Here is a 21,203-nt window from a genome sequence, read left to right on the forward strand (position 1 = left end):
GATTTCTCCTTGTTCATTTGTATATTCATGCTGCAATTTCTGTAATGAATGCATAATCGTTTGTCTTTGTTTACGACTGTAATTTGTAATGTTCATACATGATTGTAATTTGGAATGATCTTTTCCGCTGCTCATGGAAGTCCTCGTGATCGATTTCCTTCAGTTTATAATATTTGAACATTAGTACTTCCTATAGTTAGGTAAAAGAATTCGAGGGTTTACATCCTATCTTCTTAGTTTTGGCTCTTTCAACATATGGTTTCTCCTTGTCTACTTTTCCAAGTGTTTTAAGCACACTCACCCTCCCTATTGTTCAAATATGCATCCAACATGTCCCTATCAAGTCATGCATCCAACATCTAGGAGGTGAAAACTTTTAGACTTCCCTAGGTGTGATGCTTTTGCACATGTTCCCGAGACAAGTATTTCCTTTATCTACAAGGTAAGCGCCCAATATGCCTCAACCATGCATCCAACACTAATAAACTAGAATAATGAGTTGAGCTTGTTCATGCTCCCAGATAAGGTTGAGCTCTATCATTTTCCTACTAACACTTAGTCAAATTTCTAATCTCTAATACCATGCATCCAACCCTCACATTTCCAACCTTCTCCTACTAACTGTTAACCAATTTTACTCCTCATTCTTTTCACCTCCTAGTCCCAACACATGCTCCACTCCTGTAATTTTTCCAAAGTTCAACACATAGCCCCCACACTTAGTAATTTCTCTTAACGCCCAAGTATCACAACTTTTCTCACATACATGTGCTCCACGACTAGACCACATTCCCCTCCAAAATATAATTTAAAATTTTCTAAGTCCAAATTGAGATACTAACTTTACTTTAAAATTAAGGAACTTTAGAAAGGTTTTAAGGCTTACAAAAAATAAAGTAGAATATTGGCCCTAGTTTTTATTTAGTCTCAACTTTTTTAAGTGTTACAATGTTACCCCTAACTTTTGAGTTCAATTTCCATTTAATCTCTAACTTTCAAAATGATGCAGTTTTACCTTAGGTTTTGAATTTAGTTTTCATTTTATTTCTACGTTTCAACACCCCAAAATTTCGCTAATGCTCACTTTGGAATTTGGCATGAACTAGTCAACTAATTTTAAAAATACCAATTGAGCTTATAGTAATTGGCATCACGTTCCATCCCTGTAATTATCATACTAAAAAAAAACTAGTTTTAAAAATAGTTAAGTGAAATTTTAAAATTAATTTTAATAGTAAAAATAATAATGAAAAACAATTAATTAAACTAAGTACTAAACATTAACATACAGATCAAATATGAGTATTTAGTAAAGAAAAAAGAATTAAGGTTAAACGTGTAAATCTTAAAATTTAGGTACTAAATAGAAATATAATTCAAAATTCTAGGTAAAAATATAATATTTTGAAACGTATGTACCAAAATAAAAATTAAACTAAAAACTTATAATAACAATGTAATATTTTGAAATCTAAGTACTATTTCTTTTTTAGTCAATATTACATGTATGGCTCTAAACTAAATAAAACTCAATTGATTTAAAATTTATATTATCAAATTTGAGGCAACACATTGGTATTTTTCTTTTTTTTTTTTTGAAAAAAAGAAGGGTAAGAAATTGGATTTCTATCCCACATATTTGAAGAAAAAAGAAACGTTCAGGTTCATATGAATTAAACAGAGAAGAACGGAAGGGAGTGAGTAGAGAGTGAGTATCCAAAGCCGTAAGAGCAAATATAATTATGAAGTTTCTATCGTCTTTTTTCTAAATACCAAAATTACCCATCGGTTTCTTTTTTACAGATCCACGGATTTCTTTTCAAAACATTTAATAATAATTAGAAAGCCCGGAATTAAAATAATAATAAAAATATACTAAATTATAATTAAATATTCAGAATTCCTGCATTTCTCGCTGGAAAAAAAAGCCCTTGGAGCTGAGCTGCTTGCTTTTTCGTTCCGAAGCCTTTCGATTTCTTTCCCCTTTTTGTTTTTCATCTCCGCTATTTTTCATTTATTATTTGGTAAGTTTATTGGATTTTTTTCTCGTTTTTTCCCCCAACTTCTGTCTTCTTCTCTTATTTTTATTTTTATTTTTATTTTTGAAGAATCTTTTACTGTAAAATTCAAAATTTTAAAGAAAAAATTGGAAAATAATTAGTTACTGAATGATGGGGGTCTTCTTCTTCCTGGAGTGGCGACTGTTAAGATCTGTAATTGCAAACGAAAAATTGGTGCTGTTTTGTGAAAGTTTTGTGGCTGTTAGGGTTTTTCTTCGATGTTTACTGATTTTGTTCCGAGATTTATGGTCGGGTACGTGTTTTGGGTCTTTTCAGTGTAATATTACAATGAGTTTCTTCTGGTGTTTTAAATCCCTATTTCTAAATTCCTTTTTCTTTTTCTTTTTCTTTTTTTTTTTTTGGCAAAAATCACATTTCCACCCTAAATAATCTCCCTCCACTCTAAATTACCGGGTGGAGCCAAAACAAATATATAAATATTTTTGCTGTAAAATCTTGTCAATGGTGTGGTTCCTTCCTTCCAAGTTTTTCTGCTTACGATTCTTGATTCTATGAAATGGAAGAGGTTGAAGATGGATTTATGTTTATTTTCTGTTTCCATAGGGATTGGGACTTCCTTGTATGGAATTATAGTTCCAGCGAAGGAGAACAATGTCGGGATCTGAGACCGGAGTGATGTCCAGCGGCGAGCCCTTCACCATCGGTCTCCAGAAGAATTCAGTACAATCACAACAGTCGGTCATGCAGGGCATGCATTTACCCTTCGGCGCCGACGGCGTCTACAAGCCCGTTGCCGCCGCCTCTCCCACCTACCAGTCCTCCGGCGTCGGAGTTGCCGGTAATGCCGGTGCCGATGGATCTGCTCGTGAAGCTTTCGTTAACATGAATTCACAAAGCGAGCCTGTAAAGAGGAAGAGAGGGAGGCCTCGGAAGTATGGGCCAGATGGCAGTATGGCACTGGCTCCTGCAGTCCGCTCTGCCGCTGCAACTCAGCCCAGTGGAGGTTTTTCTCCTCCACCCACCGCCGCGCCTCCGTCTGGAGGATCAGCTTCTCCAACTTATTTGAAGAAAGCCAGAGGCAGGCCCCCTGGCTCCTCCACCAAAAAACAGCAGTTGGATGGTTCGGGTAACTCTACTTATTCCACATCCTTTTGTAATTAGTTGAGGTCCAATTTTGGTTTCTAGGGCAATTTCTTATGTATGGTGATCAGATTTATTCAGCGTAATTAATTCTAAACTTGCATGGGGATTAACGGTTTATTCCTTTTGGCTTGTTGGTATATATTTAGTTTTCCCAGATTCAAGGATTATCAAACTAATAAAAACAATATATAAATGCAACTTGTCAGTGGTTCTTGGTAAAATAGAAGAAGCAGTTAGCTGATTCTGGCTGTTGTCATCTAAAATAATTGCTTTCAGGTCATCCATATGGCTTCGTTGTTTATTAACATTGATAAACTATGGATACTTTCTGCCTAATCTTAGTTTGTAAGGTCTTTTTTTTTTTTTTTTTTTCTCATCATCCATTGCAAGAAAATGAAACTTCCCAAGTTTATCAAAACCATATCTCTGCCTTTGAGGGAATGTGGTTTAAATTGGGCCTTCTTTACATGCATGTTATTTTTCGACTTTGATATTGCCATTACAGATTGAATCATTCTATAATTGTAATTGTAGGGTCAGCAGGAGTTGGATTTACCCCACATGTCATCACCGTAAAAGCTGGAGAGGTTCATCTTTTTGTCTGTTTTATGTTTCTTTAATTGGCGTTTCAAGTTTGTTGCAGCTGCATTATCTTTTGTTTTCTTTTTCTACGTAATTGAAAATTTGATTCAAGTATAATTAAAAACACATAAATGTGTGGAATGGACATCTTATTATGGAAAGTTATACACATGTCCATCATGGGAGAAAGATAATCAGATGTAATCTATGCTAATGTGAAAAACTATTGGGACATTTTGATCTTTGTGGTGTTATAATCTATTTGACATCTTAATTAGGACTACGATCTCAAGTTTTGTTATGTTTTCCAGGATGTATCTTCGAAAATAATGTCATTTTCACAGAATGGTCCTAGAGCTGTTTGTATCCTTACGGCAAATGGAGCAATATCCAATGTGACTCTACGTCAACCAGCCATGTCTGGCGGAACCGTGACTTACGAGGTTTGTTCATTTGGTTCTTTTGGACATGTTGATTGAACTGAAGCTGTGCTTTATTTTGACTTCTCCTTTCAATGTTCAACATATGCTTGCCTGGATTATAATTTTTAGTCATTGACGAAGTTCTTAGTGTCCCCATCTTCATAGCTGTTTGAAGAGCATTGAGTGATGTAAATAGACCTTGTTCTTTCCTTTTTGGGGATTGATCGTTACTCCCAAAATGTGGGTAGACTTCATGTTTTACTGTTATGAATCAAACTAAGCTTAAGAAGATTATATCCAATGGATTTGAAGGAAAGGAAACTAGTTTCCTTGAGGGTTTTTCCTTCTCTCAGATTTTAGTCTGCCTCTCGCTCAGTACTTCGCCAAAATCTATTTTCTTCTGTGTAAGAAGTTTCAGTGGGCCATTAGAAGCACAATAATAATTTTATGTTTGCGAGTATTAGATGGAATTTATCTGTTATGTAGGGGCGATTTGAGATTTTATCGCTATCTGGATCCTATCTCCTCTCCGAGAACGGTGGCCAGCGGAGTCGAACGGGAGGTTTAAGTGTTTCATTATCTGGACCAGATGGTAGAGTATTAGGTGGTGGAGTGGCTGGTCTTCTAACGGCAGCATCTCCTGTACAGGTACATTAGCTTTCCCCTTGAGAGCATTCTTACGTCTCTATCACTGCCCTGTGTAAATAGTAAATAGAATATGATTAGGATGCTTTTCATTTTCCCATTTCACTGCACACTTGTCACGTGATGATGTTATTACTGATTGCGCATTGGTTTCTATCGGATTACCAGGTGGTGGTGGGGAGTTTCATCACTGATGGGGGGCACAAGGAATTGAGTGTAAACCAAATAGAACAGCTGCCTGTTACTGCACCCCATAAACTTGCTCCGATCCGTGCTGGAATGACAGGGGCCAGCAGCCCGCCATCACGTGGGACTCTCAGTGAATCCTCAGGAGGGCCCGGGAGTCCGTTTAATCAGAGTGGTGGAGCCTGCAATAATAACCCCATACCTTGGAAGTGAAACTCGAGTTGCTTCGTTAACTCACTTGATTTGCTAATATGGCAGGCCAACATGGAATCTGGTGCTCTATTTTCTAATTTGTTTTAGATGCACCTGTAATTTAAGTTTAGCCTTACAGGATAATGTAACTCTTTCCAGTTTGGGTTGGCTTGTGCCCGCTGGAAACAAAAGACGACACCAATAGTTTCAGTTAGGAATTATAAGTTTATGAAATAGCTGTGTTTTGTTTATTATTAAGATAGTGGTGGAATTGCAAATGATGAGTTTATTTCAATTACTGCACTAGTACTTTGATACTATATAATCAAGAGAAATTATTACTCAAAAAATGCTATTATTACAACGGATTTTTTCTTCCCACAAACTCTTCTATACGATTTCTTCAGCTATCTTTCGTTTGCTAACAGTACATAGGTTCGTCAATTCCTTGCTCTTTTCAACAAAAAGCGCAAGGAAAAGATGCCTAGGGCAACAGTCTGCCAAAACCATCCTCTTGAGTTAGCAGGATCCACCTTTCTAGCTAAGAACCATGCATAAATACCCTCACCAACATGCAGTAGAAAGGCCACAAGAAAAACCATTCTCACCACTTGAGTTGACATTAAGAAGAAAAGGCTGATGGCTTTGAAAAATGGAACAGGTCCTACGTCTGGAAGAAAAGCAGCACAAAACAATATGCTCATTCCGACAACAGAAAACAGCCAGACATATATTGTTGGCCCATCAAGACTTTTCCTTTTCCTCTCCTGCCAATATGAGATAGTCGCAGCCATGCCCTCCTTAGGAGTAACCATTGGGGCATAGCCCAGTTCCTCCTTGGCTTTAAGATACGAGAAATAATTGCTGACGCCAACCTGCACGATATATGCAAACTAATGAGGATTAGGAGGGAAATTGGTTAAGGGTTGGTATATTTATTAAGCATGGAAGCATTCTCCACATTATGAAGGAGCATTATTGGGATGGTGAAGGAGAGAATTCTTGATTGCATAATCATTCCTCAAATTTTGGTTGCTATTAGATGTCCAAACATTCACGAAAACCAATTGCATGTTTGCAGATAAAACCATTAAAAAATAGTATTGTTATTAATAGTAATAATAACCTTGTAAATCTCAGCAGGAAGCATCAAGGGATGTGGAAGCCACCATCTATCCAGCCATGGATAAAGTATTGTGTACAATGCAGCAAAAAATTTCCCCAAGAGAAGAGCTTTAGGAACAGGCAGGTAATAATTTGGCAAATCATAACCTAAGCTATTGAGCAGAGGTTTAACAAATTCGAAAGCATTAACTGGATAGCCTAATGAAAATAGAGAAATTGTCAGCAAGGCCCCATCGTCCAGTAATGGAAACAAAACAGCATGATATTGAAGCAAACTACATAGAGTGGATTAGAGGGTGGTGAAAAGAAAGAAAGTCTGGATGTAGAGTTACCATCTGATACATAGTATGGCTGGCCAGCAGCTACTGGATTTCTTCCTTTGCCAGGGACGTCGTCCCAAAGCCCCATGCTTGCCAATATCAAAGCAAGCACGAGATTATCTATATAGATCCAGTCAGTTTTAGCACTTGGTTCCCCAACTCTAAAGGGTAGCAAGCCTAACTTGGCCAAGGAGACCAACCTAGGAAAATGCCTCTCTTCCCCAGGTCCGTAGATAGCACAAGAACGTATAGCACAGGTGTGAAGGCATTTGCCGTTCCTGTTCCTACAAATGCAAAGCTTGAGCTAATTCTATATACAATCTTCACAAATCCTCAGTCACATCAGCATGATATCCTAATGATTGCACTAAGAGCAATTCAAATACAAGAAAACAAACCAGAAAAATCAAACCATGGAAGTATGCAGATAGCTATATATATATATATATATATTTCTAATTCACATACTTTAAGGGACGCCCGTTGGTCTTCAGAACTAACTGCTCTGCAATGGATTTACTTCGACCATATGCATCAACATGATCATCAATTGGTAAATAAGGCAATCCCTCATTGCCATTAACAATCGCTTGACTTCCAAACACCACATTATATGTGCTCATATATATAAGCCGTCCAACGCCAAATTCCAGGCAAGCATCCAAGACATGGCATGTTCCATTAATATTAACCTCATCAATGCGACCAACTTGAAGCATTTCTTTCCCTGACAACCCATATGCAGCCAGGTGGAATACACAATCAACACCACGAAGCGCTCTCTCCACATCCTTTTTGCAGCTAACATCCCCTACATGACTGCAAGAGTTAACGTCGACAGAAGGCCAGTGTTGCACTCAATTTTACAATTACTGAATACGCAAATCATCAAAACTCACGACGAGACCATTCTAGGGGAAAGAAACGCAAACCAAAAAAAAAAAAAAAAAAAAAAAACAGAGTTCAATCGAGACAAATAGTGGCCGGATGATCAAAGTAGATGCGCAGGGCGGAGACTATAAACAGCAAACGGGGGACCTAATTGCAGAGAGGAATGAACCTTGGATGATGTTGACTCCGTGAGTCTTGAGGTCGTCGGACCAAGGAGAGGCTGGTCGAAGGTCAAAGGCTCGGACCTGGAGAGCGCCTCTACGGACAAGCTCTAAGCAGAGGGCGGAGCCGGCGAAGCCCAATGCGCCGGTGACGGCGAAGATGTTGCCTTCAATGCCTTCATTGGCGCTCAAATGCATCTCTTGAGGTCGAAATTTGGAGTAATTACAGAGAGTATCAGAGTCTTTGACGAAAAATCAGAGAGCAAAATGAAGTGTTGCTGAGAATCCGAAGAAGACGACGGGAAATTTGAGTAGAGCTAGAGAATAAGAGATAGATCTACCCTATTTCCTTTAACTTCCTGTGGTTCGATTTTAACTTTAATTCCATTTTTTTTTAGGCTAATTATTTCTTCTCCAACTAAAACTAGCTGCCTTGATAATTAATTATTTTTTAGTTTTTGTTGGAAAGAAGAAAAGGAAGCATTTTGATTGTGTGAGGAAAATATTGAAAACAGGTCTCGTCTTTTAAAGTAATTCTTTGACTAATTGCCAGATCACCAAAATATCTACTTACACATAACGTATGTTTTTCCATAAAAAAGAGAGAGAAAATGAAAAATATTTAGTTGTGAGAATGTATCTTTCTGCATTCCATCAAATTATCTTTTCATAAGGTAACATGTGGTAAAATATTTTAGTTTTTTTAGTTATAGGAGAGAGAAAGCATAGAAATGAATGTATTTTTCAAATATTACAAAAGAAAAAAATTAGAAAAGTAATTCGTCGGCTCCTCATCCCTCGAAAATCTTGTTATTGAAATTGATTTGACACAATTTAGGGCATGTTATGTCATTTTCTGTTTTTAATTTTTAATTTTTGATTTTAAGAAAATTGGTTTGTTCCATAAATAATCTATTTTTATTTTCTAAAATTTTAAAAACAATTTCAAAGAAAATGTAACAACCTAACTCCCTCCTAAACCCTAAATGACCCAACTCTCTAGGACTTGAGCTAGGTTGTTACTACATATATACATATTTTTTTAAAAAAACGACATTTTTCATGAATGGACTAAAATTAAATAAATGCTATAAAATAAATAATTTTTATTAAAACTAAATATCTAAAAAAAATCATTAATCAAGGATACCCTTAATTTAAATAAAATATTACTAGAAAATATGTTTAAACAAACCAACAGGACAAGCATTGAAAGATTTCTAAATTCAATTACAAAACTAAGATTTTAAAACATGAAAACATGAGATTATAAGCAGAAGCATCTATCTAGTCTTAGTGGCACGATCATGAATTCCTCTTGTCATTCGCCGATGTATCCTTTTCCTTACCTAAAAAAAATAATATAATAAAGGATGAGTATAAAATTGTAACTCCCTGGTTTATTTTGTAATTAAGCTTTAATTTATGTTGGACTATTTGGATAAATCGGAATTTGAGATTTAAGTATTTGGCTAAGTTAAATTCAATTTAATTATTTGGAATTAATTGGGTTTTAATTTGGCTTGCAATTGGAGATTTGATTATTTTATTGAGATAATTCAATTTGATTTTTTATGGAAGATTTAAAATATTTTGGAAAAGAAGTGAGTTATTAAATTTGAATTATCCAGGAAGAGGTTTTGCTGGGTTTTATTTAGTTTTGTTTTTATTTGGATGAGATTTAAAGATAGATTTTTGGATTTAATAAAAGAATGTGGAATTTGGAATTTAAAAGGGAAAAGGAAAGAGGTTTTAAATATTATATATTTACATAAGTAGGGGAAAAAAAGGTTTTGGGTTCTATAGACTGACTTATTATGTAAGTCTACGTTGTTCCTTTGGCCAATAACAGATTCTTCGTCATCGCCAGATATGTCCCTTATGAAAAGTATTTAGGATAATATGCACCCGAATATGTAGTACTTATGATTGCATTTGACGTGTTTTATTGGTAAGGAGAGTTGTTAAAGGTTGGTTGCAAACAATTGCCATGGTACGTGTTAGAGGAAGAGGCAGTCACAGGATTAACAGAAGGGACACATCCCCGAAGGGCAAAATTTGACAGTTCAGGATCAAGATCCTCATGATGAGGATCCACAAAATCAAGATTCACAAGTATAGAACCCTCCAGTACCAGAGGATCCCTTGCCGCCTAGAGACCCCTTAGGGTCAGGGTGGCAGCAAACCCAGACACGAAGTCGATCCCAGCACACGGCCACGCCACTGCAGACGCAGACCCCCCCAGTCGTCCCATCAGAGTTCACCGATTAGACAACCACTATTGGGGAAGCAGTCACATCAACTGTGCTGAGTAAGATGAAGGATATGCTAGATGAACGAATGGCCCAGTTTGCCCAGTCTCAATAGTTACCACTGCCACAGGTTCAGATGTCGCAAGTCCAGACTTAAAACATGACCCAAGCACTTGCAAGATTTCAGGAAGTATGACCCCAACACCTTCAATGGGTCACTAAAGGACCCTACCAATGTAGAATTATGGATATCAATGATTGAAACAATTTTTCATCATATGAAATGCCCAGAAGATCAAAGAGTGTAGTGTACTGTCTTCATGCTCACTAACAAAGCACAAATTTGGTGGTAGTCGGTAGAAAGGATGTTAGGTATGAAAGGGGAACCGGTGACATGAGAGCAGTTCAAAGAGTGCTTTTACGTGAAGTACTTCTCTGCCAACTTGAGGTACAATAAGCAGAAGGAGTTCTTGGAGCTGAGGTAGGGGCACAGGTCGGTGGAGGAGTATGACCAGGAGTTTGACACCCTGCCTATTTTGCCCCAAAATTGGTTGCTACGGAGGTTAAGAAAGCAGAGAGGTTCATTCAAGGCCTAAAGGACAATATATGAGGTATCGTGCCAACCTTCAAACCAACCACTCATGCTGAAGCACTTCACTTGGTAGCTGAGGTCGACCCACGGTCGAGGGACAAGTACTCACAGGCATTTAGGGTGGAACCTTCCTCAGGTCAGAAGAGGAAGGCAGATCAGAAAGCTTTCGAGCCTCATCCCCAGCAGAACAGTCAAAGCTCAGACAGACCGCTTCGACACTTTAAGCAACAGGCCGCTGAGGTGGGTATGGTAGAAAAAATTCGGCCAGTGTGTAACTCGTGTGGGAGACTTCACTGAGGACGATGTTGGCGGGCACCGGGGTCTATTTTCATGGAAAACAGGAGGGAAACTCGATTGATAGATGCCCTAATAGAAACACATCAAGTTACGGGAACCAATATGTAGGCCATGAATAGAGAAATTGAAAAAGACCTCAGCAACAACAAGGTCATGTTTACTTAACCACCCAGCAAGAGGCGAGAAAGCAGGCACTGTTGTGACAGGTACACTCCCAATCTTGGGACACTTTGCGATGGTATTTTTTTTTTATTCTGGTTCATCCCATTCATTTATATCATCGATATTTGTTAAGCATGCATGTTAGAATTAGAGCCCTCGCGTTATGTGTTGTCGGTATCCACTCCGTCTGGAGAAATTATGTTAGCAAAGAAAAAGATAAAAGCATGTCAGATTGAAGTAGTGAGTCGTACACTGGATGTGACTTTAATAGTCTTGGACATGCATGATTTTGACGTGATTTTGGGCATGGATTGGCTAGCTGCTAATCATGCCAGTATAGACTGCTCTCACAAGGAGGTGATTTTTAACCTTCCCACGGGAGCCAGATTTAAATTTAAAGGCGCGGGGATCGTGGTCCTGCCCAAAGTAATTTCAACTATGAAAGCCAAGAGGTTGTTTAATCGGGGTACCTGAAGTATCTTGGCTAGTGTTGTTGACACTAGAGAGCCTGAGGTTTCCTTAACTTCGGAGTCAGTAGTAAGAAACTACCTGGATGTCTTTACAGAGGATCTCCTAGGTCTGCCGCCGTATCGGGAGATAAATTTTGCTAACGAGTTAGAGCCAGGCACAACTCCTATCTCGAAAGCTCCGTACAGAATGGCTCCAACAGAACTAAAGGAGCTTAAGGTTCAATTGCAAGAGTTGTTGGATAAGAGTTTCATCCGCCCTAGTGTGTCACTGTGGGATGCACCAAGGGTTTTTGTGAAAAAGAAAGATGGGTCATTGCGTCTTTGCATTGACTACAGGGAATTAAATAATGTGACTATAAAAAATAAGTATCCACTTCCCAGGATTGACGACTTGTTCGATCAGTTACAAGAGGCTATAGTATTTTCCAAGATTGACCTTCGGTCAGGTTACCACTAGCTAAGGATAAAGGAAAGTGATGTTCCTAAGACAACTTTTCGTTCGTGGTATGGCCATTAAGAGTTCATTGTGACATCGTTTGGTTTGACGAATGCTCCTACAGTATTTATGGACTTTGAATAGGGTGTTCAAGGAATTCCTTGATACCTTTGTGATAGTTTTCATAGATGATATTATGGTTTATTCCAAGACAGAGACAGAACACGAGGTGCATTTGTGAAAAGTTTTAGAGACTTTGAGGGTGCACAGGTTGTATGTCAAGTTTTCCAAATGTGAGTTTTGGTTGAGGCAGACATCCTTTATAGGGCAAGTGGTGTCAAAGGAAGGTGTATCTGTTGACCCCGCAAAAATAGAGGCAGTCACGAGCTGGCCTCGTCTTACCACAGTCGATGAGGTGTGCAATTTCTTGGGGTTGGCGGGTTACTATCGTCGTTTTGTGAAGGATTTTTCCCACATAGCTACCCCTTTGACCCAGTTGACCCGAAAAGGAGCTTCCTTTGTTTAGAGTAAGGCTTGTGAGAATAGTTTTCAGGATCTTAAGCAAAAGTTGGTTACTGCCCCAGTTCTCACCGTACCGGATGGAACGAGTGGTTTTGTTATTTACAGTGATGCCTCCAAGAAAGGTTTGGGGTGTGTACTGATGCAGTAAGGTAAGGTAGTTGCTTATGCCTCTCGTCAATTAAATAACCATGAACGGAACTATCCCATACATGATTTGGAATTGGCAGCTGATACGTTATTTTATTAAGTGTGGAACATGGATGATATGTGTTGATGGATAGGGTTGTGCTCTCAAGTTTCCCCAGCGAAATCCAAGTGTAAATTCCTCTGAGTTTCCTGGTAAGTCTAGGGTCGATCACAGGGATTTGTGAAAATAGTTTGTGTTGATAATTTTCTTATGAAAACTTTGCGGTAACCGGTAAAATAAATAAAGTGGTTGGTTTGTTGTTGCGTTAATGAAAATAATAATAAATGCGGCAGAGTTCCAAAAAAGTTGGCAACGGGAAATACGATGAATATGCGGTGAACGGGTTGAGAAGGGTTTTGGCTAACACTCCCTAGGTTGCGTTCATGCCTTGCGATCATGCAACATGCATACAATAGTAAACCACCTCTCAGCATGAATGCCACGGCTTCTAAGGCTAGAACGCATGCGATAAATATGCGATAAGTCTACAGGGTTTACACATAAACCTCTATTCCTATTTATGCGATGACAACATGACATTCACACAAATATGCGACCGCATAATATCATTCCTATTCCTAGGAAGCATGCGATGCAAGTTGACAAACAGAGCTTATATCTAAGTCCCTATTTCTTGTTTATGCAGGCCTAATCTTGCTCTTTCAAGTCAGATTCTAACCTAGCTCTCTCGAGACATTAGGTTCTTTCTTTAGATTCTCTCTCGAGCAACTCTAAAGGGATGTTTCGCACAGCATAAAACAAGACAATCGTAAGCAATGAACTTCCTAGATCATGTTAGTTTAGTTCCTCTCAACCCATTCAACTAGTTTAGTTATTCATGCGTATTAAGAAAGTGAGCAGATGTAGAAATATAACTTCCATTGAATAGATAAAAGATGAAGTACAGAATAAAAATGCAAGTATAGTAAAGAGCCTGGAGAAATTTCTTGCCACCAAGTGTTATACTGTTCTACTCGTGCTCTAAAGATATTCTCGCTTTCGCGACAGTCAACCCGCTCTCTGCTCTTATGCCCCAAGGTTCTATCTCGAGCCGCCTTGGACCTCCGGCGTCACCACTCTTCTTTAGCTCCGCCGTGAAATGAAATGGAAAAGAAAACTATGAACAGAGGTGTGAACTTGTAAGGTGATGAAGTAATCGACTGCTTAACCCCTTCTCTGAAGAATGCACTTTGTATTTATAGGGCATCAAAGGTGAAAGGCAGCTTTTCTCTTCTGACTGATGCGCTGGATAATTGTCACCGATAAAGCTGGATGTACTTTGTGACCATTATCAACTGTCAACTTAATTTGGATCTGATTGCTGTCAGATTTCTGTCCCATCGATCTTAATTGTCCTTTTGTTCGGATGTGTCCACCATGTTGCGGTGATTCTTCTTGGGTGGATGTTTGCGAGCATGATCAACGCAAAGTCTTGCGGTGAAGTTGCGTTCGACTGATGTTTTCCTATGATTGCATTCTTTGCATTGCGTTAACGCATTATTCTGCACAAAAATATAGAGATCAACTGCCCTAATGCGTTGGACGCATGCGACCGCAATATTGTAGAGTTTATGCTTAATGGACGCAATTTAACATATTTTATCAATGCAATCCAACATTGTTTAAGAACTTAGTACTATGATAACGTAAATTTCTACCTGTTATCACACCCCCAAATTTAAACAATGCTTGTCCTCAAGCATAAACTAAAGATTCCTTTAGCAAGTTAACCGCAAAGTTATTTTCCTAGATTTCTCAAAGATACTTCATTCAAATCCTATATACTAGAATTTTCCTAAGTCTTATTCAAGTCTACTCTTAAAATATTTCTAAGACCTAGGGACTACAAGTTTAACGTTCAAAAGGACTTCACTAAATTCTTGGGACATCGCATGATTTATTTCAAAAAGAAAATTTTCTACCGGGGTGACAAAAGATTTATCCTTGCACAAAAAAAATTTTCATTCCTATTTTTTTTTCTGACCTTGCGCTGATCTGAGTGCCTTGCCTTCATTTTGACTTGCCCCCACGGGTGTCATGCGAACATCCAACTATAAGTAATGCATTCTTTCTCAGACTAAACTCATACCAATTTGGCATTGGAGTTGCGGTCATTAATTTATGCGTTGATCCTGGTAACTTACTTTTGTTTTGGCTTGCCCCTACGTATGTCATGCGGACATCCAACTACGGGTAAATGCCTTTCACAACTTAACTCTTATCAACATGGGTTTCCCCTTTGTGTTGACAGTGGAGTTTTTATTCTCAAAAAATGTTTTTTTGTTTTTTTTTATATAGAACCGAAAATAGCAAAGTCGAAAAATAAATATCTCACCCCCAAATTTAAAATGCGGCAATGTCCCCATTGCCAAAAGATTAAAATAAATTATGCGATGTTCTAGAATACGTTGTAAAGAGAGTTTGAAAGAAAGCTAGCAAACCCCTAACTTCTAGAAATATTTTATGAGGTGACTATCTTAGGATTAAGTTGACTATAATATATACGAAAGAAATAGAAGCATATTTTTCATCATTGAAATCTTACTTGGTAAAGAAATAGAATGCGGTAAACTACTAAATTTATCTACTTATTAAATGATTACGGTAATCAAGAAGGATGCAGTGATAAAACTCCGAAAAGCAAAATGCAATGTGATAGCGCAAAATTTGAAATAAAGATAAGGAAGAGTCCCCCAAATTTTGCGTTGTCGCCTGCATTATGTTGACACATCCATCATTGCGGCAATCTTTCTTCTGTGGTTTGCTGTGATGGAATAAGATGAATGCTTCTTCGCATAATATCGCCACAACCCAGTGCCTCGATCGTTGTAAGAAAACAAAGAGATAGTCAAATTATTTTAAACAAAAGAAAAATCGTTAACGCAAATTAATTTTTTTAATAGAAATAGAACTGAAAAATGAAAAGATAGCTGAAAGATAGTGAAGATTCTGACTAGTGGAGAAAATAGTTGAAGACTTGAAGTTTTCCAAAACTTGCGTCCCTGAGAAATTGTGATCATGTGACAACGCAAGGACCACCTACTTCCTTCTTTATTCAAAGTTTCTTAGTTCCATGGAGTTGACTTGGCGATGCCAATCTTCTCCATGGTATACCTTTACTCGTTGCCCATTGACTTTGAATATATTGGTACCGTCGTCATTTGAAAATTCCACCGTGCCATGCGGAAGTACTTGTCGAATTATGAATGGTCCAGACCAACGAGACTTTAGCTTTCCCGGGAAGAGTTGCAGATGTGAATTGAAAAGTAAAACTTTCTGTCCAACTTGGAGGTTCTTGCCGAATATGCGTTGATCATGCCAGCACTTTGTGCGCTCCTTATAAATTTTCTCATTTTCATATGCATTGTTCCTCCATTCTTCTAGCTCGACCAATTGCATTTTCCGCACTTCCCCTGCTTCCTTTAGATCGAAATTCAGTTTCTTGACCGCCCACAATGCTTTATATTCCAGCTCCAAGGGTAAGTGACACGCTTTGCCAAATACTAACGCATAGGGGGACATGCCTATAGGTGTTTTAAATGCGGTTCGGTATGCCCATAAGGCATCATCAAGCTTCATTGCCCAATCTTTCTACGAAGGTTTGACTACCTTCTCAAGTATCGGTTTAATTTCCTGATTGGACACTTCAGCTTGGCCATTTGTTTGCGGATGGAATGTGGTGGCCACTTTGTAGAGGATGTTGTACTTACGCAGCAACTTCTTTATACTGTGGTTGACAAAGTGTGATCCTTCATCATTTATGATGGCACGGGGAGTGCCAAAACGCGTGAAAATGTTTTTCTTCAGGAACTGGGAGACTACTGCCACATCACTTGTGGCGCATGCAACTGCCTCTACCCACTTGGAGACATAGTCAACAGCTAATAAAATATACTGTTTAACGTTTGAAAGAGGGAATAGTCCCATGAAATCAATCCCCTATACGTCGAATAATTCCAGCTCCAGGATAGTATTCATCGGTATTGCGTTCTTCCATGAAATATTACCAGTGCGTTGACACTGATCACATTTCATTGCGTAGTCAGCAGCATCCTTAAATAATGAAGGCCAAAAGAATCCACTTTGTAAAACTTTGGCTGCAGTACGTTATCCTCCAAGTACCCTCCATAAGGTGAATCGTGGCACTGTGACAATATACGTTGGTTAGCAGCATTTGGTATGCATAATCGAATAATTTGGTCTGCACCTCTTTTATACAAATTCGGCTCATCCCAATAATAGTGTCTGCATTCGTTCTTGAGCTTCTTCCGTTGATGGTAGGTGTAATCTTCAGAAAATTTTTCACAGACAAAATAGTTAACGATGTCCGCATACCGTGGCAGTTCTTCTATGCAAAACAGCTGCTCGTCTGGGAACACGAAACTCACTTCAGATTCATTGCGGTCAACCCAGGATTTTCCAGTCTGGACAAGTGATCCCGCACTTTGATTTTCTGTCCACTTTTGACAATTATCTCAATATCAAAATTCTTTGAAGGAGAAGAACTATCTGATCAATCTCGCTTTGTGTGCTTCTTTTTCATCAAAATATTTGATTGTCGAGTGATTAGTATGAATTGAGTGACCTTGGTTCCTCAAAAATATGCCCAGAATTTTTTCCAAACTACAAAAATCACAGCCATGAGCCTCTTTTCGGTGTGGGTATAATTAGTTGAGCAGGGTTCCAGGGTTTTACTTGCATATGCGATGGGGTGGCAAATTTTTTTTCTTCTTTTGCACTAAGTTGCCAACTCCCATTCGCGTACCGCTTGCGTCCGCACATGAATTTCGAACGGACAGTGTCCAATCCGGCGCATTAAGACGGGTGCGGTAATCAGCGCATCTTTTAAAATTCGAAAAATGGGCGTTGAGGCAATTGTTGTTCAAATTCAAAACTTTATGCTCTGCCTCTAAGTAACGCATAATGGTCTTATTATCTAGAAAAGTTTCTAACGAAACGTCTGTAGAATCAGGCATCCCAGGAAGCTTCGTACTACCTTCATGTTGGTTTAGAGGTGGAGAGGCGGTTTTCATGCGTCAATCTTTGCCTTGCTCACGCTCCCAACCCTTTCTCGAGAGACCTTGTGCCCCAACACTATACCCTCTGTCACCATGACAGTGACATTTTTCCCAATTAAGCACCAAGGTTCCTTCTCTTCACATCTTTTTCAAAATTTTCTCCAAATTGGCCAGGCAGACTTCACAAGTGTTCCCATAAACGGAGAAGTCATCCAAAACATTTCTACTGAGTCCTCGAGATAATCTGAAGATTTCCATCATGCACCTTTGGAACGTGCTGGCGCATTGCAAAGGCCGAATAAGCATGCGACGAAAGCGAATGTCCCATATGGGCAAATGAATGTGGTCTTGTCCTGGTCTTCAAGAGCTATTCATGATCTTGTTGTAACCCGACGTATGTCATCCAAGAAACAGTAAAAATCATTCCCTGCCAATATGTCCAGCATTTGATCGATGAATGGCAGAGGGAGTGATCTTCTTTTGTGGCCCGATTCAATTTGCGGTAGTCCATATAGATGTGCATCAAGTATGGTCCTCTGCGGTATTATAAGTCATTGGGGCTACCGTCATTCCGACTTTCTTCCGCACACATTGCACGAGGCTGACCCACGTGCTATCTGCAATGGGATAGATAATGCTTGCATCCAGCCACTTGATAATCTCCTTTTTGACGACCTCTTTCATCGCAGGATTAAGTCTGCGTTGATTCTCAATGGTTTCTTTGTGGTCGTCCTCAAGACGAATGTGGTGCATGCAGTACGCAGGGCTAATTCCTCTGATATCAACGAGCGTCTAGCCGATTGCTCGCACATGTTTTTTAAGAATGCCCATCAATACATTCTCTTGATCTGTGTTAAGTGCGGAGGAAATTATCACTGGCAACTTCTCATTCTGCCCCAGAAATGCATACTTCAGGTGTGTTGGTAGGGCTTTTAGTTCAAGGGTTGGTGGCTCTACGAGAGAAGATTGCGTTATTTTTCTTTCTTCCTTCGGCTCTGCTTCTTGCATTGCGATCGATCCTTCTTCTTTGTTTGTTTTTGCTACGATCGCATTGCAGGTAGCTACGGATGCGTCGGCATCCTCTTCTTCATACTCTTCATCAGACTTTTATTCTTCAATCAAATTCACGTCATCTTCCGAATCTGGCAGGTCTTCCTCATCAGGAAATTTCATGGCAATAATTATATTAAATATGAGCTTCTGTCCGTTTATGCTCAAAGTGATCTCGCTCTTGTGCACATCAATTTGAGCACGACCTGTTGATAGGAAAAGTCGCCTCAAAATGATGGGCACATCTTTATTGGTCTCATATCCAGGATGATGAAGTCAGCTGGTAAAATAAATTTATCAATCGTGATTAGCATGTCCTTCACCTTACCTTCTGGATGAACCAGAGATCTATCGGCCAGTTGGAGAGTCACGGATGTGGGCACAAGTTGCCCCACATTTAGTTGTCGAAAGATTGACAGCGACATCAAATTTATGCTGGCCCCCAAGTCACACAGGGTTTGCCCAATATAGAGTCCTCCTATGGAGCAGGAATAGTGAAACTCCCAGGAACGCTCATCTTCGGTGGGATAATAGATTTGAAACTTTGCATTAATGCCACCGTAGTAAATTTTCCAGCGCCTCTTTTCTTGGTTATCATGTCCTTCAGAAACTTTGCATAGAAAGACATTTCCTCAATCGCTTCACTGAACGGAATGTTAACATATAATTACTTTGACATAGATAGGAAGCGTTGGTACTGTACCTCTTCGTTTTTCTTCTTCTTTAGCCTCTGAGGGAAATGTGGTAACTGTACTTTCACGGTTCCTGTTTCATTTGACTTTGAGGTTGACGCAACCTCAGGTTCTACTGCTTCATTTTATTTTTCTTCTTCTTGCGTTGCCGCAATCGCAGGTTCAGCTGCGATGGAGGTTGATCTGTTCTGATCCTTCTTTTCTCCCTCCACAGTTTTTCCACTATGCAATGTCACAATCTGACATTGCTTCTTACCTGAACCCCCTAGGTTACGTGGAAGCTCGATTGAACTTGGCAGCGCCCCTTGCAGTCTACTTTTGAGCTCATTTGCAATCTGGCCCATTTGTAATTCAAGGTTGCAGATGGACGTAGCCTGACTTTGAAGCACCGTCTCATTTTTCTCTACATATTGAAAGAGAGAGATGCACCACATTGCACGAGCTGACCACGTGCTATCTGCAATGGGATAGAATAATGCTTGCATCCAGCACTTGATAATCTCCTTTTTAACGACCTCTTTCATACGCAGGATTAAGTCTGCGTTGATTTCTCATGGTTTCTTTGTGGTCCGTCCTCAAGACGAATGTGGTGCATGCAGTACGCAGGGCTAATTCCTCTGATATCAACCGAGCGTCTAGCCGATTGCTCGCACATTTTTTTAAGAATGCCCATCAATACATTCTCTTGATCTGTGTTAACGTGCGGAGGAAATTATCATGCAACTTCTCATTCTGCCCCATGAAATGGCATACTTCAGGTGTGTTGGTAGGGCTTTTAGTTTCAAGGGTTGGTGGCCTGCTACGAGAGAAGATTGCGTTATTTTTCTTTCTTCCTTCGGCTGCTGCTTCTTGCATTGCGACTCGATCCCTTCTTCTTTGTTTGTTTTTGCTACGATCGCATTGCAGGTAGCTACGGATGCGTTCGGCATCCTCTTCTTCAATACTCTTCATCAGACTTTTATTCTTCAATCAAATTCACAGTCATCTTCCGAATCTGGCAGGGTCTTCCTCATCAGGAAAATTTCATGGCAATAATTATATTAAATATGAGCTTCTGTCCGTTTATGCTCAAAGTGATCTCGCTCTTGTGGCACATCAATTTGAGCACGACCTGTTGATAGGAAAATCGCCTCAAAATGATGGGCACATCTTTATTGGTCTCTATCCAGGATGATGAATCAGCTGGTAAAATAAATTTATCAATCGTGATTAGCATGTCCTTCACCTTACCTTCTGGATGAACCAGAGATCCTATCGGCCAGTTGGAGAGTCACGGATGTGGGCACATTGCCCCAACATTTAGTTGTCGAAAGATTGACAGCGACATCAAATTTATGCTGGCCCCCAAGTCACACAAGGTTTGCCCAATATAGAGTCCTCCTATGGAGCAGGAATAGGTGAAACTCCCAGAACGCTCATCTTCGGTGGGATAATAGATTTTGAAACTTTGCATTTAATGCCACCGTAGTAAAATTTTCCAGCGCCTCTTTTCTTGTTATCATGTCCTTCAGAAACTTTGCATAGAAAGACATTTCCTCAATCGCTCAACTGAACGGAATGTTAAACATATAATTACTTTATGACATAGATAGGAGCGTTGGGTACTGTACCTCTTCGTTTTTCTTCTTCTTTAGCCTCTGAGGGAAATGTGGTAACTGTACTTTCACGGTTCCTGTTTTCATTTGACTTGAGGTTGACGCACCTCAGGTTTACTGCTTCAATTTTATTTTTCTTCTTCTTGCGTGCCGCAATCGCAGGTTCAGCTGCGATGGAGGTTGATCTGTTCTGATCTTCTTTTCTCCCTCCACAGTTTTCCACTATGCAATTGTCACAATCT

The 21,203-nt window shown here is 39.2% G+C and overlaps 2 protein-coding genes across 4 annotated transcripts; one reads left to right on the forward strand and one right to left on the reverse strand.

Annotated features, from left to right (window-relative positions):
- The first annotated feature begins 1,867 nt into the window (after nt 1–1,867).
- LOC120085896 (AT-hook motif nuclear-localized protein 10-like) lies at nt 1,868–5,486 on the forward strand. 2 transcript variants are annotated; one of them, XM_039042164.1, is made up of 6 exons: nt 1,868–2,024; nt 2,625–3,147; nt 3,699–3,751; nt 4,058–4,189; nt 4,655–4,816; nt 4,982–5,486. In XM_039042164.1, the coding sequence occupies exons 2-6, from the start codon at nt 2,673–2,675 to the stop codon at nt 5,210–5,212; spliced, it is 1,053 nt and encodes a 350-aa protein (XP_038898092.1). In that variant the 5' UTR covers nt 1,868–2,024; nt 2,625–2,672; the 3' UTR covers nt 5,213–5,486. The 2 variants fall into 2 exon arrangements, with proteins under 2 accessions (XP_038898092.1, XP_038898093.1); XM_039042165.1 differs by lacking the exon at nt 1,868–2,024 and adding an exon at nt 2,158–2,313.
- Nucleotides 5,477–8,146, reverse strand: LOC120085894 (short-chain dehydrogenase/reductase family 42E member 1). Of its 2 annotated transcripts, none has more exons than XM_039042162.1 (5): nt 7,697–8,146; nt 7,105–7,447; nt 6,649–6,920; nt 6,318–6,514; nt 5,477–6,066 (listed from the first exon to the last, which is right to left on the reverse strand). In XM_039042162.1, exons 1-5 carry the CDS (start codon nt 7,884–7,886, stop codon nt 5,632–5,634), a joined length of 1,437 nt encoding a protein of 478 aa, XP_038898090.1. In that variant the 5' UTR covers nt 7,887–8,146; the 3' UTR covers nt 5,477–5,631. The 2 variants fall into 2 exon arrangements, with proteins under 2 accessions (XP_038898090.1, XP_038898091.1); XM_039042163.1 differs by having other exon boundaries at nt 7,105–7,455; nt 7,697–7,838.
- Nucleotides 8,147–21,203: the final 13,057 nt, after the last annotated feature.

This window comes from Benincasa hispida, chromosome 9 (assembly GCF_009727055.1).
Source record: "Benincasa hispida cultivar B227 chromosome 9, ASM972705v1, whole genome shotgun sequence".
NCBI classification, from domain to species: Eukaryota; Viridiplantae; Streptophyta; class Magnoliopsida; order Cucurbitales; family Cucurbitaceae; genus Benincasa; species Benincasa hispida.